Here is a 19,839-nt window from a genome sequence, read left to right as displayed (position 1 = left end):
ACGTTTTAATCAGTGTATATTGTAACATTCTTCTTCTGTTTATAACCAGTTGCAACTTTTTAACCATTGCTTTTTGTCTAATGTCATCTTTTGAGCAGGAACAATATAGTAAAAATTATTATTTTTGGTTATATTTTAAATTGATCAATTCAGTATTCAATTTCAATTAATTAATTCATTTTCATATATCAATTTCAATTTATGTACTGTTCTGATTATGCTTATTGTATATAATTTTTGTAAATTAATAACACAGACAGGCTCTTATATTTTCTAACCTGTTATATATAGTTAATTTGTTTAATTCATCTCTCCTATCCTATTTGCTATGACATATGTTGTTTGGTTTTCAATCTTTAATCGTCTAAATTAAATACTTTATCAATTTATGTCAATTGAAATTGCTATATGTCATTAGGATTATATAAAAAATGGTTGTAAATATTGAAAAAGCTTCAATTTCATAATTTTGTCTCATTCCATAGAAAATTTCTTCACATACTGATGTAACTGAATAGTAATGGCTGTGATAGGAAATATAAATAAATATTGATGGTAAATGAAATTGCAAGACATGTAGTCATCTTAAGAAATACTTTATATCTGCTTCTATAAAATAAATAGATTCATAAGATTTTCATTAAATTAATTAGTTTCTTGTTACTAGATCTCAATTATTAAAGTGCAGTGCTAACAGATGAATTGTAGCCATATATTGGTAATTCATTAATTAAAGGAAAACTATACCCCCCAAACAATGTAGGTCTCTATTAAAAGATACTGAGTAAAACAGCTCATGTGTAAAACCCTGCTTCATGTAAATGAACCATTATCATAATAATATACTTTTTTAGTAGTATGTGCCATTGGGTAATCATAAATAGAAAATTGCCATTTTAAAAAATAAGGGCCGCCCCCTGAGATCGTAAGATTCACTGTGCACACATACAAACCACATGTAAGGTCACATGAGCCCATTAACAGACAGAGCTCTGCCTTTTGCTTCCTCACTTCTTCCTGTTACAGTTACTGTTGTAGTATTTCTGGTCAGGTGATCTCTGAGGCAGCACAGATAGAGTCACGAAATGGTGGTTCAAGGCATGAGATGTAAAAGGGCAATTTTATGTAAATATATATTCATTCCAGTTTGGTAAGATTCTTTAATATGTCATTCAATTTGATATAAACTATCTGTTGCTTAAGTATTCATTTTGGGGGTATAGTTTCCTTTAAAGACAATGTGACAACAGTGACCACAGTCTTGGTTACCCTGGTTACCACAGTCTTGGTTACCCTGCCTTCCTCCCTCTTTGTGGTGTCCCAGGATTAGAAACAGTTTAGGCAGAAGTTTTTGGGACAGCTCCACCTTCTCTTTCTTCCATTTTCCTACTTTTTTCGATTTGAACCGAGTCCATTTGAATGAATTTATCCTCCAACAATATTTGGTCACATTGTCTTTTTATTAATTAATGAATTACCAATATGTGGGTACAATTCATCTGTTAGCACTGCACTTTAATAATTGATATCTAGTAACAAGAAACGAATTAATTTAATGACAATTTATGAATTTATTTATTTTATAGCACTGCACTTTAAGAATCATCAATTGAGTTAACACTGTAATAATTGCTCATAAAACTATTATACCAGCACTTTAATGTATATTGTTTTTTAAGGTACTATCAATTGTATCCTACTTAGTTATTTATTTATTTATTAATTGCACTAGCTCTTTAATACAAAATCTGGTGAATTCCAGTACTATGGTGAAACTTTGAGTGGGAATTAACTAAACTAAGTGTGGTACCTTATGCAGTTTTTTCAGGTGACAGGTCCCCCCCTTTAAATTTTAGTTTTTTGTAGCAGTACACAGTACATTCTCCACCATGCCTGAAGTACAGATCTGCCCAGCAATGTTGGCCCCATTCTCAGCTGTGCCACTTCTGTTTCCAGCATCCATCTTGCTGATCAGTGAGCAGGCATATACACACTGGAAGCCAAACTTGCGCTACCACACATGTTCCTAATTGAGGTAAATGATGAGAATGGATATGTGATAACGTATGTGTTCTGCCATTTTGGCCTTTTAAAGTGTCAAATCATTAGTATAAGCCAAATGTACAACTGAGAGTCACCTGATAGACTGACAGTATGTATGAGCGAAATATTTTGCTTCCTTTCGCCAAGAAATAATGCCCATAGACTATAATGGATATCAAAAAAAAATCTTGTGTGAATTGACTTCAGTGCGTTTGCCTACTTTTTTACAGTTTCACAAATTTTTGGTGAATTGAAATGGGTCAGATTCATGCATCAAATTCAGAAAAATTATTGGTAAAACGATGTTTAAAATGTCCTGTGAAAGACAAAATCTGGAATAGACAAATTCAAAGAAGTAGAGGTTTGTGAATATGATGGGAAATCTTTCAATTTTATCTCCACTTTTTGTTCCAATATTACTACTTTTGTGAATTTCCCCCTTTGTCTTCTACTTTCATGGGTGCTGATCCAAAGAGGGAAGTTAGAAAAATTCACCTCAGGGGTCAGTGCCGAGCAAGTTACCAGACGCAGTAAAAAGTGCAAGGTCGCTCTCTGCACTAGGGATGTGGACTCCTGGACCCCCTCTGGCAAAGGAAAGGTAAGCGCTGATGGGCAAGAGGGGTGGCATTGCAGGAGACTACCCAGGTGGCTCGTGCGTTAGAATCGACCCTGCCTACTTTAAATTATGGATTCTGGATCTGGCCACATTGGGCCTTTAGAAGAGGAGAACCGATCGCACACTATCCTGAGCGCCTGGTGCACAGTGAAGGAGGGATCGGCACCCTCCAAATCCAACGTAGAACCAAGAATTTCACTTGCACTCAAAGGCAGATAAATGCAGGGATATACCCTTGCACTTTATTGGCAGAAAGGTGCAACATTTCAGGGATGTCCCCTTTGTCAAGCTTCTCTATCTGAGTGTGCCCTACTCTGCCTGTGTGTGACATGCTCTGCCTGTGTGTGCCCTGCTCTTCCATGTGGATCATAAGCTTGGTATTTTTTTGGGGGGTTTGTTAGCATTTGAAAATAAATTATTGTTAGAGGCCCCTAAGGTGTTTAATCATGTGCTGGGGGTGCTGTGTTATCCATGGGGATGAGGAGGCACATGGATTTAAAGGTATGTCTTACGTGTGGTTTAAAAACAGATAGTGGTCAACACTGGCTTCCATTATCGGCCCTCCACTATGTAGGCCAGAAAAATTTCGGCCCTCGGTACAGAAGGTTGGAAAGCACTGTTGTCGAAAAACTCCATCATTGGCAGAAGTTAACCCAGCTAGTGTTCAGCAGATAAAAATAAGCCAATTTAAAGGTCTCTACAAAATGCCTTTTAAAGCTTATAAGTAAACTGTACTCCTCAATCTGAAACTATGTTTTTGTAAAACCAGGTGCAAATAACTTCCTAGACAAACACATCAGCAGTTTGACCAGCAGAAGGTGGACCAACTAAGGAAATAAAATGTGCACATTTAGTGAAGCAATCCATAATTATGATTATAGTGGAAAAACCTTTTGAGTGTAAATTAAGTAATAAAATCCAGGGAGATTTATGACCAAGACCAGTAAGGTAAATATAAACACACATTTCACAAAAGTGGATGAACTTAATCCTTAGTTTAGATCACAAGGAATTACAAAGAACTAACTTCCATCTTGCAAGAAGACCTGGTGTCTACGGTTGAGATAAAAAGTATAATGCCTAACATGCTTGTCAAGTTCACGAGTTCATGTAGAAGTCAATAGGAGACAAAATGTTAGTGATTTTGAAGTTGTATGCATTAACGATTGATGAATTTGAGTTTGATAAATAGGACCTGCAGTACTGTTATATACTGATCAATTAAATAAGTGGAAGTGTTAACCATATCAGAGTTCTCATGTACTGTGCATATAAGGTATTAAGTTGAAAGAGATCATGGGAAATAAGCATTGTTATACTGTAAATATGCAATGTGCCTGGATGCAGTCAACATAATAATAGCTTCAAATACAACCATGTGTGTCATTCTTATTGAAATGCAAGGAAACACAATAGGTGCAAACAAAATAGACAAAAATAGTGCCGCTCTTTTCAGTGTAAGTATAACTACACGTCGCAGATGAATGCAGCTTACTACAGACAAAACAGGTGCTAAAGTGAGTGAGAGTACACAGCCATGCACAACTGCCCCTAGTGTTTGTGCAGCAAAAAAATCCACATAGAATTGCAGTTCAGAATTCACACACTTGTATATCAAACAATAAATTTGTGTCTGGAAATGCCCACGTATGGTCTCAATGTAGTTTAGTTTACCCCAAAAGAAAAAGAAACCAATTGCGGTGCAGTAAATAAATACACACAATAAATAAATACCCCTGCTTGTAACTACTCACAAGAAATCCATGAATATCAGACACATAGTTGCAATCCATATTGTTGCTCCTCTGTCTCTCCCTGACTCTTCCGGTCAGCTGGCCACATGCTCTCTCTATGGATGCCTTACTAGGACATTTTGGAGATGCACAATCCCAGCATAGAAGTATATGGAGGTCTTATGCAGTGAATAATTTACACAGCCCAAAAGGAATTTCTAATGAGACAATCAGTGTTTTTTCCCAAACAAGCAAATAAAAACATATCTTACTTTACACATTGGGTAGCAGCCTAACGCAAGTTTTATGTACTTGGTACACTTTCTTTGAGGCTCAAACTTTTTCCCTCTTCTACATTTTAGTGGCCTTTATATAGGAGAGAGTCCATTCATTGTTTTCTCTATTTCACAGCCTACTGCCATATAGAGGTTTTGAAAAAAGTCAATCAATCTATTTTGGCCAAAGATAAGAACAATACAAAAGAGATAAAACATAGACAAAAATTAGGGCTACAGTTATTCCAAGAAAGATTTCAAATTTGCATCTATATTGAGTCTTCTTAGTTTAAGGGTTTTAGCCCATTAATTCAGGTCCTGACAATAACAGTCACTCCCAAGACCTGATGGTGCTCTTAAATTCAGGAAATGATTTGTGTGACATAACTCTGTGATTACCAGCATTTTCTGCCAGCTCCCTCAAATATTCTTTTATATTATTTCCCACAAAAAACAGTACCCCTGTGCAACAGTTTGTCTGCTATCAATAAATCTTTCATATCAAGGTTCCATCTGTTTACATCTGTGAAATTAATGTCTGTTAAGGAAGTCATCTTTTTTTACAGCACCTGCTCTGTCAATGTAACAGACAGGGCTGGAACTAGAGGTAGGCAGAGTAGCCACGTGCCTAGGGCACAAAGCTGGGGGGGGGGGCACCAGGCACATACCTTCCCAGCCTCTGACCCCTAGTACGGTCCCCTCTCTGAACTCACATGCTGAACTCACATGCTGGCTGTGCCGGCCCTTCTATTTGTGCGCAGGAGTGCAATTAGCGTGTATGTGAGCATCTATTAGCGCATCTGCGCATGAGTGCATCAGTGATTTCTCAGGAACAGAGAGGAAGACTTGATGTAAAACATTTATTGGAAGCCAAAGGCACAGCCTGATGCAAATATTTCAGCATTTCTCATTTCCATGCATTGAATTGTGGAACCCAAAATTTATGAACAAGTTGGAGGGTTTTAGGCTTCTGCATATACAGCAAAAATAAACAGCTGTACACGAATTTACTTCTATATACCTTTTTGTGAATTCAGCAATATATATATATATTTGTTATTACCATATTGCACCTTTTACTCCATGCGTAATATTACAATTATTAAACAATTTGCATAAATAAGAATAAAATGAGCATTTTGCTTCGTAAACTGTTATTGCATTGAGAATTTTAATTGGTGCTTTGAAGAGCACTGTTTCAATGGAATAGTACAGTACTCAAAGTACAAAATAACAAGAGTTGACACATTTTTCTGGACTTCCATACCAGATCTCAGCAAATGACCTTTTTCACAAATAATACAAAACTGCTGCCTTTATCAGATTTTTTTTAAAGTTATCCCATTATAAAACACTTGCCATATAAACTAGTATCATTTCAGATTCATGCTGTAGACTGCACTGACTTCTGTGTAATCATATGTTGTGAAAGGCTGATCAATAATTCAGTTCAGATGTGCCTTTCATAGCTGTATGGGATGCAGTGCAGTCAGGCCCGGATTTGTGGAAAGGCCACCTAGTCCCAGGCCTAAGGCGGCGGAATTTTAGAGGGGCGGCATGCTGTCCAACCACACCCACATTGGTTCAAAAACACTGGGGATGCGCTGGAGATACGTTTTTTTAAATTTCCCATACACCAATCCCCATTGCTCCGGTCCAGATGATGAAAATTTGCTCGGATAAAGGGGAGGGGACAGGGGCGATGAACGGCAGTGGGCCTAGGGGCTCCCACTATGTAAATCCAGCCCTGAGTGCAGTTAGTATTAAACATCAGAAAGGCTTACGATCAACCCTACAGCCTGAGGTACAATAAGTCTAAATTGATGGGCTACAGTACAGGCAGTTCCTGCTTAATTTAATGCACAGTGCAAATAAGTAATGGTTAAATGACCCTTTATATATTAAATATAATATGAAAGCAGCCCTGACTAGAGATGTTGTGCAGAAGCCGAGCAGACTCTGCATATGAGCAACAACCAAATGTTATTTGGGGACAACTCCTTAACTTCCCACCTACTGTATAAAGCCTGCTATACCCATGGCCAGGTACACATAGCACACATAAAAATGCATTGTTTCTGTCTGTAAAAATTGTTGATAAAATACTGCAGTTTTCAAAGATCATTGCCTTTTATTACCATGACTATACAAAATTAAAAAAATAATCTATACCTATAATTAGGTTTAGATTTTATGCTGCATCTTTGCCTGAGAAATACTAGTAAACGTTTCCACCCGCTCTATCCATAACCGCCTCAAGCTGGTCCTAGTAAAAGGGTAACAGCCACATTTTATTTGTAGGAGCATGCTGGAAGGCACCAGGCCACATCTTTACATGAATTGAAAAGGGCACAAAGTATCAAGACATGAGTGCTTCTTGAAAGGCCAAGGCCAAACAAATTGTTGCCTCCATTGCTGTCAGCCTGCGTGTTTTTTTTCAGGCTCAGATAAGCAGACGTATTCTCTGCCCCTGTCTGTACAACTGAATTGCTTCCTCTTACTTGCAGTCACACAGTGGAGCAGAGAGCAGGCATTTTCAGACGACTTGAATCCAAGTGGGTTGTATTTAAAGGGATGGTTCAACTTTAAGTTAACTTGTAATATGTTATAGAATAACAAATTCTAAGCGACTTTTCAATTGTCCTAAATTTTTTTCTTTTTTTTTAACTTTTTTATTTGTCTTCTTCTGACTCTTTCCAGCTTTACGTGACCCCATCTAAAAACAAATGCTCTGTAAGGCTACAAATGTACAATTATTGCTACTTTTATTTACTAATTTTTCCATTCAGGGCCTCTCCTATTCATATTTCAGTTTTTTTATTCATATTAATGCATGGTTGCTGGGGTAATTTGGACCCTAGCAACCAGATTGCTGAAACTGTGGAGAGCAGCTGAATATAAAGGTTAATAACTAAAAAAACACAAATAATCTCAGAATATCAATCTCTGTGTCATATTAGGGGGGACATTTATCGGAATTCAAAGTTCTCTGATTATTTAAAAAAAAACTCAATAAAACTGATCGAAAACCCGAATTGTACGATTTTTTCTGAATTTTTCCCAGATTGCTTGGTTTTTTTTTTGGACTTTTTCCAGAAAATATTCCAGCGCAGACCACAGAAACTACAGGAGCACTGGTTACTGAATTCAGACTTTTTGCTGCATCGGAGTTTAATAAATCTTGAAAAATCTGTTACTAAAAAGAAGCTAGAAATTTGAGTTATTAAAATAAAATGTGAGTTTTGCACCAAAAAGGTATACTGGAGTTTAGTAAATAACCCCCTAGAAGTAAATTCAAAGGTGGACAACCCTTTTAAGTAAATCGAGATGGGGCATGGAGCGGATCTGATTCTCACAGACTGAAAACAAATTTAACCAGGTTGAGAACAGTGAAGCCCTTTGTTTAAGGCTAGTGCCAGATATAGTGAAGCTTGGCCTGTGGAAAAACTCAGGCCAAGAATCCGCTCCTCCACTGCTTGATGTGTCTGCAGCCAGATGCATTGCCTCAGCTTGGGTGCAGACACACGTGACGTATTTCGGTGCAGAACTCTAACGTAGATAAGACCCAACCTCCTGTTTAAGAGCTAGTAACCAAATGATTGTTTTGGACTATGTGGGCCATGGTCATTAAACTAAGTTCCAGAAGCAGTTTTAGAACCGGCATACGGTAACAGGCAGGCATGGTTTGTAGAACTCTGAGATAGAGGTAACTAGTAGGAGTGAAGCGTTATCTAATAAACAAGAGGTCCAGAACCAGAATCACACAATTATGCTTTGCACAGTGTGTTGTCAAATTGCACAAATGTATAGATGGATTGTATTCCTGAAACTGATACTAACATCTAAAAAACTACTCTTCAAAATAGCATTATTCATGAAAAGTTACATATATGTCATGGTTATCATTTTTTGCTGATAGATCTGGTTTTGTAAGTAATTTTTACTTAAGTTCCTAAACCTGACTGTCCCTTCTCAACCTGTCTGTTAGAGTTTCCAATGCTAACAAACTGTTGCTGCACAAATATGGCAGCCATTTTGCTGTTGCTGATTCAGGGAAGAGTTTGAGAAAGGGTAGACATGCTACCTGAAACATTATGTATATGTCCCAGATAACTTTACTCTTAAGTTCTATGTTTTCAGTGCTTATTAACTTATGAAATGTGGCCCAGTTGGATTATAAGTGAGCAATGAAGAAATTAATCAACCCTTTTGATGAGATATATAGTGTATGCATGATATACCTTTATTTTGTGATTTCAGATTGTAGGGGGAAAGCACAAGAAGAACATAATGACCACCAACATTGTTAAGGTCCTTATATGTCTAATCTGCAGGAGGTTAATACATTTGTTAAGGTCCTTATATGTCTAATCTGCAGGAGGTTAATACATTTATATTAAAAATACTTTCACTATTATCAAACCTCTGTCTAGCACAAAAATAACTTTGGACACTCTTGTTTTTACATTAGTAAAAATATAATCCTTATAATATTTCAGAATCTGCATCCAACAAATTAGATGATTATGCCTTGAAAACTGGACACATGCATAGAGCAGTATACCATTTAAATAAACAAATCTCTATAGTAGACTAATTTACGGTTACTGTAATAAACTAATGTTCACTTACCTCATGCATACTGGCATACAGGCTCTGTACACTATATCAGCCATACATACAACTGATTATAATGCAGGGGATGAACTCTGTGCAGCACAAATAGCAGTGTATAGACATCAGGTGGTATAAGCTCAGAGGTAATGACATTACAGCCTATGATATGAATTGTTTAACAACTATAGTGAGTCAGCTGTGGCCTCTGATCAGTCTCATCTCTCTGTTCACCGGCCATGAAGCAGCCAGTACAGAGACACAAAGCATGATCAAGTCTTTAAATGGACAAATCATCATCAAGTTTATGTTACCTGAAATCTGTTCACAGACAGAAACTTGGACATAGTATAGTGGCAAGAAAGCACCTTGGGTTGTGTTTGATCTGGATGACACTTTATGAGAAAAAGATATGACTGTCTGTGACGTGTAATGGACAGGATGTGGCATGGATACAGAAGAATGCTCAACATTCATTGTACATGATAGAATCAGAGTAAGGCACACTCAAACCACCGAAACTATCTGAGGTGAACCACAATTTCCCTCATAGGGAATGAAGTAAGAAGGTGGCACTAAAATTATTTCTACGCTTCTCAGAAAACTGTGACTGCTGTCCACTACCAATTCAAAAATTTAAAATTGCTTGACTGAGATATAAGGGGAAAGTGAGGAAAAGAAAGAATGACTTGTGTTTGTACACAACAGCCAAAAAACATATTTTATTCTATGATCATCCTATGGCCCTTTCACTTACCAAATAACATCAGGTCTTTATTTTTTTTTATATTTGTAATCATTTCAGTCATTAGAAGCCTGACAGATTCTCCATCCCTCAGGTATACTAAGACTATGCACTGCTTTACATGCTAATTTGGAGCCAGTCCAGGGAAGTACGTACTACAATAGGCATTGCGATTGCGATGAGCTGAAATGTCTAATAGTTATCTGTTGCACACAATGCAATGCAAGATGGCAATATATATATATATATATATATATATATATATATATATATATATATATATATATATATATATAATATCAAAACAGGGGGGTTGTGGGAGCACTCTAAAAGGCTTTAAAGTATATATAAGTATAATAAATGCTATTGCATATGTACCCAAAACAGGGGTTATTTTGTTACAAAGTTATGATCATAAAATTGATAAGCCACCATACCACGTCAAGGTAAACCCCGAATGGCGGTCCCTAACTTGTTTTATATTTTATGTGCATTTTAGCATTACCTGTAATCAATGTCCGTTGAACGCTGTTTTTTCACTAAGGGCTAAATCCTCCCCAGCCAGCAATCAGGCTTTTAAAGGAGAGATATTCCCAAAACAAACGCCCAATTTTAAAAGCATAGGATCACCACTAGTTTAAAGCCTGATTGCTGGCTGGGGAGGATTTAGCCCTCAGTGAAAAAACAGCGTTCAATGGACATTGATTACAGGTAATGCTAAAATGCACATAAAATATAAAACAAGTTAGGGACCGCCATTCGGGGTTTACCTTGACGTGGTATGGTGGCTTATCAATTTTATGATCATAACTTTGTAACAAAATAACCCCTGTTTTGGGTACATATGCAATAGCATTTATTATACTTATATATATACTTTAAAGCCTTTAGAGTGCTCCCACAACCCCCCTGTTTTGATATTGTATATTTAGCCAGGAGCTGTGGCATAGCTTCAGTGGTTGTAGCACCCCATACCCCCCCTTTAAACTAGTGGTGATCCTATGCTTTTAAAATTGGGCGTTTGTTTTGGGAATATCTCTCCTTTAAAAGCCTGATTGCTGGCTGGGGAGGATTTAGCCCTCAGTGAAAAAACAGCGTTCAATGGACATTGATTACAGGTAATGCTAAAATGCACATAAAATATAAAACAAGTTAGGGACCGCCATTCGGGGTTTACCTTGACGTGGTATGGTGGCTTATCAATTTTATGATCATAACTTTGTAACAAAATAACCCGTTTTGGGTACATATGCAATAGCATTTATTATACTTATATATATACTTTAAAGCCTTTAGAGTGCTCCCACAACCCCCCTGTTTTGATATTATATATATATATATATATATATATATATATATATATATATATATATATATTTATATATATATATATATATATATATATATAGAAGTAACAAAAAGGGTCCGCACACACAGGACTTGAGTGAGAAAATAAGTTGGTCGTTTATTCAACGTTTCGGCCCAGTCACATGAGCCGTCTTCAGGAAGTGACGGCTCATGTGACTGGGCCGAAACGTTGAATAAACGACCAACTTATTTTCTCACTCAAGTCCTGTGTGTGCGGACCCTTTTTGTTACTTCCATACAATGTTCAATTGCTCCAGCACCTAGGCATCCATTTTGTGTTCTGTGTGCACCGACCCTATGGCTTTTATATATATATATATATATATATGCCTTTGTGTAGCCCCACCTAATACAATTAGGGGCCCATTTACTTAGCTCAAGTGAAGGAATAGAATAAAAAAATCTTCGAATTTCGAACGATTTAAAAAAAAAACTTCGACCCCCTTCTTCGCCACCTAAAACCTACCGAAGTGCAATGTTAGCCTAAGGGGAAGGTCCCCATAGGCTTTCTAATGTTTTTTAGGTTGAAGAAAAATCGTTCGATCGATGGATTAAAATCCTTCGAATCGAATGACTCGAAGGATTTAATCATTCGATCGAACTATTTGCGGTAAATCCTCAACTTCGATATTCAAAGTCGAAGGATTTACATTCAGCAGTTGAATATCAAGGGTTAATTAACCCTCGATATTCGACCCTATGTAAATCTGCCCCTAAATGTGATTTGTAACCGGTATGCTGCTCAAGATCTATTTTAATGGCTGTTTCAGTACAAAGTGACGGCCTGCAGGTTTGTATCAATCACTCCTAGCAGGCATAGGGCAATGGTTTGTGCAATACATTTTTAAAAGTTTATGATGTGAGAGAGTGCCAAGCAAGACATTGATCCAATGGAAGTTGTCCTAAATCACCTTTACTAGGTACAGGTGAATGTGACTATCCAACTGCCCAAGGTGCACCCTATTTTCAATGAATAGATGGAATCTAACAAGAAGAGAAATATAGGACATGATTTTACTGGGAGTCACACGCATCATAGTCTGCAGCTCTGCCAAGCCAGTCAGCTGGAACATACGTTCTTGTAATGCAGCTGATGAATAGACTGGGTAACCCAAACTCGTCTGCTGTTGAGGAAAGAAAGTCTCGTGATATTATAGCACGTAGGATGGGGGAGAGATTAAAAGGCACAAGACTAGTGACATTTACTGAAATATTGGTGAAAATGGAAAGTGAAAGCCTGGTTGGAAACAGTATTGACAGCACACATGGCTTTAGGGAGCGATGATCAGGACGCAACTCCTCCTCCTCCTGGCTTGTCTGTGTGTGTGCGTGTGTGTGTGTACGTTTGTGTGTCGCTGCCTCTCACAGTCTGTAGCAGCAGCCGCAGCACATCCCTTCACTTCACACAGGAGGTTTGGTCTTGTTAAACCATTCAGCAATAGGATCTTCTCATCCTCCTCCTCCATGCAGAATCGCCAGTATTTGGCCACAGCATTGCCTTCTTTAAAAACCAACAATTGATTATTCTTCATTTTGTTTTCCTCTTGCCTTTTGGAAATAGGCTATACCCTAATTCTCCCCCCTCCCTTGCTCTTCTCATCATCATCACCTCAGGTCTACTGGGTCCTGCAAAACCTCCGCCCCATCAACCTCTTGTTGCTGCGCCAACAAATAACCTCCACTACCCCCTCCCTAAAAAAAGAGAAACCCCTTTACCCAGTGATACCTATTGCTACACTAACAAGAAGCCCACCACGGGGGTGGGGGGAAAGAGGGATCCAGGGGGCCGCAAGCTGAGAGAAGAGGGGAGCCAGCCGGACAGTCAGCTTACCATGAGATTGCAATACACATCTTGTTCTTCCTCCTCTACGTCTCTAGCTGCTGGATTTAGCCCTTGTTTGCTGCCTGGCCCGGGCTCTGCTCTTGCAGGTGGTGGCTGCTCTTACTGTTGGGGTTGTTGCTACGGAGCTCTCCTGTTTTTCCTGTGGACCTCGGCTGCAGTGACTGCTTCCTCCTCTTCCTCCTCGTCTTCTACTGCTGGAGGTGCAGGTGCTACTGCTGCAGTAACCGGTGCTCCTGGTAATGCTGTTGGTGCTTCTGGTGCTGCAGCAGCAGCAGCTTCTCATTCGGCGACTCCTCCTCTCCCTGCTGCAGTGGTAGCTGGTGGGGCGCTTGTGGCTGCTCTTGCAGCAGGTGCCGGTGGCAGGGTGCTTCCTTTCGGCGCAGCTGCACCTGGGTGCTACTCTTCCCCCACTGTTGGTTCTGTGCAGGAGCTGGCCCAGCGCTCCAAGGTAGTGATCGAAGGCAAAGTGCAGCAACAGCAAGGAGCAGAAGAGCGCAGGAAGAAGGGGATACAGGAGCTGGAGTCTGTTACATCCCACAGGGGAAGAGGACATCTGGCCAGAGAGCAGGTGAAAGGAGAAACAGACAAGGAATTGCCTTCATCGGTGGTGAGCACCACATTCAGGGAAGAACAAGTCCCTGCAACAAGCTGGATAACACCATTTTCAGCCACTGCCACTACTACAATTGCAACAGTCCCTACTGGTGCTGCTTCTGACTTTGTTACAATCGCCAGTCCGACAAAGTCTGCCGTCTCAAGTGGCCCTGAATCTTACTTGGTTAAAGTGCACCAGGTGTGGGCTGTAAAAACAGGCAGTTTGGCCAAGGACTCCCTTATAACAGTGTTGGGATATTTCGCTTCCAGTTGCCTGAAGCTGAAGGAGGACAGCAGGTACATATTCTTCATGGATCCCACCAACAGCAGTTCTGTCTTCAGAACCACCTTTCCACCCCTAGAGACTGGCAGGAACCTGAAGAAGGATGTTGGCAGGGTGCTCTGCAGGGGATGTGGTAAGTCTTGTTGTATTAAGTTTCACTTGTGGGTTCAAAATGATGCACAGTGTCTGTTTTCCTTTCAAGTTTAGCACATTGTTGATACAGTGCTGACAACCTTGCAACAGGATAGCAATGTTGAATTCTTTCATGCTCAGCTTGTTATTTGTTGGTGTTGGACATGTATCTAAATAACTGCTTCATTTCTTGGATACTTGTGCTACTTCTGTGTGGGAAGTGATGAGAACTTTATATTTCACACATTTGGAAGTTTTCTCACCTTAAAAGAGGCTTCGATTGCAGTTGTTCTTGTTGTTGCATTGCTTTGCATGTAGCAGGCACCAGTGTGTTCTTTGGGAAGCAAAGGATCTGAGTCCTGTAAGTAGTACTTTTCATGCAATGCCTGAGCCACTGTTATAGGATGAAGCTTGCTTGTCATAAGTGCAGTGGGCTTCTCCCTGATTGGATGAATCTGGCATTGTATATGCATCCTACAAGATTATTTGTAGTTTGATATGATATCGATATTCTTTTGAATTTATATTTAAGTTTCACAAAGCAGATAACACCAAACACTATGGCATTCTGTGTCTCTGATAAAGCATTGTATTGAGTAATATAGCTTTCATTACACCCAAAGGACAAATGAGATATATAAAAATGTTAAAACATAAAGCCATTCCTGTGACAAAGATGAGAATAAGGTGCTGGAGTCTTGAGCATTAGACAGTCCTGTTGGCTGGTGTGAGCTGTTCAGTAAGTGAGGTGCTGAAAAGTGTCAGTACGAGTAGGGATTACCAGGCTCTAGCGTATAGATGTCAGTGTAAAACACAGAAAATACCCTTCAGGGACCTCACTTAATAGCAAACATAAAAACTCAACATGTTGTTTGGCAAGCAGAGATTTTGGAATATTGACAAAAAATTATGTTTCTTTTCTTCCTGGTTTCTTACTGTCAAATAATGTATATCATATGTACTGTAGTAAGCTCTGTGTATTTGCAAAATAACAATAATATACAGGGGTACCAACACAAGAACTATAGGTGTAGGTTAATAAGTGAATGACAATAATGTTTTTATCTATGCAGCATTTTATTTATCTTTTACAATATATATATACAGTATGTGTGTATATACTGAACATAGACCTGGTTGTAGTTTATTCATACTTACAAACTAATGAAAATATTATGGCAAAATAACAGCAGCGAAGTCTTCGAATTATACAGCTTGCTAGCACAGAAAAAATAAACTTTTACTTATATTTACGTTATATAACCCAACACTCCATACATATTTCACATGAAAAATAGAATTGATGGCTAAAGTATCCATTAAGCGTCTATTAAATGTTGTTTTGGTTCCTACAAGCAGATAGAGATTGTTATTGCTATATCCTTATTTAGATATAAATTATTATATTATATTGCCTTAAGGAGCCAAGCTTTTTATTTACTTTTATGATCTTTTATGATTGATTGGTTATTTATATATGTTTGGATATATATCTTTACTGATCATCTATCTTGTGTTTATGTCAAAAATGATAAATACTAATAGAAGATAAATCACGAGATAAGTTTTTCTCATGGAAATAATATAAATGGGCCTCTGAAATAGGGTTGTGTCATTTAAAGGTCAATAAAGAGAATATGCAGTGGACTAAAATAATGGGGCATTAAGGTTTGGTGCTACCACACAGTTAACCAACACATACATGTATGTCATTAGTTCATATGCTATATAAAACTACTATAACTTGATTTTGCAACACAAATATGAGCGGCTATTCAAATCATGCAACTTTTTCAATTGACGATCAAATCATAAAACGTTTTCGAATTGACACCCAGAAAACTCTAATTATTTGGATTATCGAACAAAAACCACCATTAAAAGCCCAAAATTTTTAAGAACCATAAAGGCAATGCACATGTTCCAAAGGTTAAAGGGACCATCTGACATTGACTGGAGTATTTTTGGATTCAAATTGTTATTTTGTTTGTGCTCCATTTTTTTTCTAAAAGTAATGAATGGATTGAAATTAAATGCAGCAGTTTTTCTATAGGGCATATGTCCACAATTGCTGTTAGTTCTTGCCATTATTCTATCCAGTTGGGGCAAATTGTTTACGTGATGATAAAAATCCAAAAGAATAGTGTTTTTTTTAATACTGGCAGCATAGAGTACACAGTAAAAAGCTAATACAAAATAATCAGTGCTAAGAAAGAACACAGGCAACAGTGTGTATGACCCTAGATAATATTTCGCATTGGAAGTACAGGTATAGGATACCTTATGCGGAAACCCGATATCCAGAAAGCTCAGAATTATGGAATGGCTGTCTCCCATAGACTCCATTTTATCCAAATAATCCAAATTTTTAAAAATGATTTCCTTTTTCTCTGTAATAATAAAACAGTAGCTTGTACTTGATCCCAACTAAGATATAATTAATCCTTATTGGAAGCAAAACCAGCCTATTGGGTTTATTTAATGTTTAAATTAATTTCTAGTAGACTTAAGGCATGAAGACCCAAATTACGGAAAGATCCGTTATCCGGAAAACCCCAGGTCCCGAGCATTCTGGATAACAGGTCCCGTACCTGTATTATCATTCTCTTATGACTGAACTGAGGTATTTGTTTGATTTAACACATTGTACTAAGGTACTGTATAATCAGGGATGTTTAAGAATATTTCTGGCTGTCTCTAAACTACCCACTGGCTGCTAGAGTATCCTGGGGTATGTAGTTTAGCAGCTTGAGATCCATGGGAAGCATTTATTTTCTGAAAACATTGCTGGTGAGCAGGTCTTATGGCATTTTTATGGCAAATGAAAATGATGAAGCATATTTTTATATATATTCTCATCATCATCTAGCTGCAAATATACAAAATAATATGCATTAACTCTGCTAGAAGGTATAGGTTTAATAGTACTGGACATTATACTATTAGAATACAATATAGTGCAGTGTTGTCTACATGAACATTTTTGGTTAAGTTGCATTTTTTGTGTATGTCATTTACATTTTTCTATGAATAAACCGAGCCGATTTTTTGTTACTGCTGGGTCTAGTTCTGTATGAAACATAAACCTGTCACTGTTGGGTTGTAGGGAGGATGTGGTGCTGATAATCAGATCAGTAAATCAGCAAAAACTTTCAAGTGTTGCCCATAACCTTTATTTTGTAGATGTCAGTGCTCCCTACAGGATATGTACTACTTCTAGGCCCCTCAATCTACTGGGTCTGCTGTAGGGACAGGGATTGTTACTCTGTCGGGCATAATTTTGATTGTTTATATATGTAACTGCAGTCAATGCATGTTATATGATTTATGCCATAAATAAAGCCAATCTGGTTTTTGTCATCCTGATATGCTTTTAGACTTCAAAATCAGCAGATGTTTAAATATGCAGTCGTCATGCATATCTTAACAGATCTTTAATGTATTCGTTAACTAGCTAATTGCTTTTTTTTGTGTAAAATGTGAAAAACACAGTATGTGAACTATAAAGGGCTCTCCAATACATGCCAGGCGCTAAACCCACTTTCACCTTCAGCTGCCACACTAAACATTTAATGATCATTGGTTGGATAAAAGTGGAAAGATTTCATAGGCTCGAGCACACATGTATAAAATATATCTAGCATATTGGAACTTCTACTTATCCAGTGGAGGGTGGGCAATTTTGTTTGATCACTTTTATAAATGTAATAAGTAGTAAGTGACAGAGTAGGTTCTAGTGAGCTCCACTAAGGAGAAGTAGTGGGTTTTGTACTCTCCTAGATGACATCCATCTTATTTTAAAGACTACAGTTGGAAAAGGACTCAGCATCTATTAATCCCCGAGGGGCTTTCACTCACTGGAAGGGATCTAAATTACTGGTGAACATCCTGTTGGTGAAACAACACCATCAGGTTAAAATGCTAACTGTAATTAGTGGCACAGTTAAGAAAAAAAGGTTTTGCTACAGAACAGTTGAGAAACCTCAAAAATAGGGCCTACCACTTTGTTGGTTTATCACTTAAAACAAACACGTGTAAAATACACAGATTTGCACCCAGGCTGTGTGCATATAATGGTAGACCCTGAATATATTTGGCTGTACTCAGGTGCAAGTCAGGCATTAAAGTGAGGAGATACTCATAGTTATACATGGCTGGCATAAAAACACACAAGACTACCTAGTAGTCTTCAGGTACTAGAAGTAGTGTGGATTTTTTTTTTCTAACTTAGCTCCATTTTTATATAACAGGTATATAAGAAAAAATACTTTATATGATAATGTTAATGGATATACATTTGTCTTTTTACAATTAGCTAGAACTGTTTTGTATTCGTTTTGTATTGTAGGAGTTTAGAACACCAGTAGAGACATAATATCCCATTTGTAGTAAAAACCCAAAGGCAAATGATTCTTGTTATCTGCAGGGAAAAGAATCTGGAGACCTACAGTCCTACAATAATATCCCTTCTTATGCCAAGGCAGATCGAGCCATTGATTGATTTACCTCTTCTCAAAAATGACCTCATCTATTTTAGTTAACTCACTATTGCTTTTTCACTAAATGACATTACTAACCCATTCACTTAAGTGTTGATCCAAGCAAACTCCCAAACAGCACACCATAACCCAAACACCTCTAGGGAGATGCCATAAAACTGCTGTTTTATAACAAGTAGGGATTCTGACCTTCTGTGCTGCAGGAACAATGCATCTCATTAACCTCTATTACACAGGGATCTTCTTTTCTAAAAGATCAGCATAATACATGTAAGCACCTGTAAATAAATAGTTAAATCAGAAGTAATGATAGTAACTTCCTGAATAATATGTTCATGTATCATATAGTTTGATTGTGTTTATTAGAAGGGTCCCCACTTCATTAACAGAATGACAGAAATTGTGCCTAAAGTGCAAATTTGAAAATTATTGCATATTTGGGATATTTTCAGCATACAAAAATAATTGTATATATAAAGTCATTTGTTTTTAATTTATTAAACTTTATTTCAAAATGCACAGCAATAAAATGTGATCACTGTTATGGAGACAATATTTTGTATTGTACATCTTCTTTGCATGTAGTGCAAACATCTTGGAATACTATTGTCTGTGGCTTACAAAGATTTTTAACAGTCACTGCTTGTAGTAAAATATATGCAACACTCATAAAAGTACAAAGGGTAATTCCAGATATGATTACCAGCCAAATGCAAACAACAAAATATGCTTTGGGTTGACAGTAAGATGTGAATGGTAACTCGCCATGATGATGCATGCATTTAACTGAATTCTATATTTCTGAGCAGCCCCGTCCAAGTTTGTCCCATAGATAATGTTTCTCATTCTGACAAATGATAACTGACTGTTGGCTACCAAATGGAAATTGATTACAACTGTTCTCCCAATGCAAACTTTGACAGTTAAAATGCCTTTTGTATAATAGCACACTTAACATAAAGTAATGCTGTAAACCCATTCTACATAACATTTAGTTGAAATTAAGTACACCAATATATTTTTAGGAAACCTCATTTATGCTCAAGTGGTGTCCCTAAGCTTCAGCTTCAGTTGGGGCTACATTGGGAGCCATG

The 19,839-nt window shown here is 37.6% G+C and overlaps 1 protein-coding gene across 6 annotated transcripts in view; it reads left to right on the top strand.

The window, feature by feature from the left end:
* Positions 1-12,510: 12,510 nt before the first annotated feature.
* The window catches only part of LOC108706826 (pro-neuregulin-1, membrane-bound isoform-like), a 516,025-nt gene continuing 508,696 nt past the window's right edge, over positions 12,511-19,839 (top strand). For all 6 annotated transcript variants that reach the window (XM_041579862.1, XM_041579861.1, XM_041579860.1 and 3 more), the window contains exon 1: positions 12,511-14,247. In XM_041579862.1, coding sequence (XP_041435796.1) covers positions 13,227-14,247 — 1,021 coding nt within the window. In that variant the 5' untranslated portion in view covers positions 12,511-13,226. The remainder of the gene's footprint in view (positions 14,248-19,839) is intronic.

The sequence above is a fragment of the Xenopus laevis genome, chromosome 1S (genome assembly GCF_017654675.1).
Source record: "Xenopus laevis strain J_2021 chromosome 1S, Xenopus_laevis_v10.1, whole genome shotgun sequence".
In the NCBI taxonomy this organism is placed as follows: Eukaryota; Metazoa; Chordata; class Amphibia; order Anura; family Pipidae; genus Xenopus; species Xenopus laevis.
The sequence above is the reverse complement of the archived record's forward strand: the minus strand, read 5'-3'. Positions and strand labels throughout refer to the sequence as shown.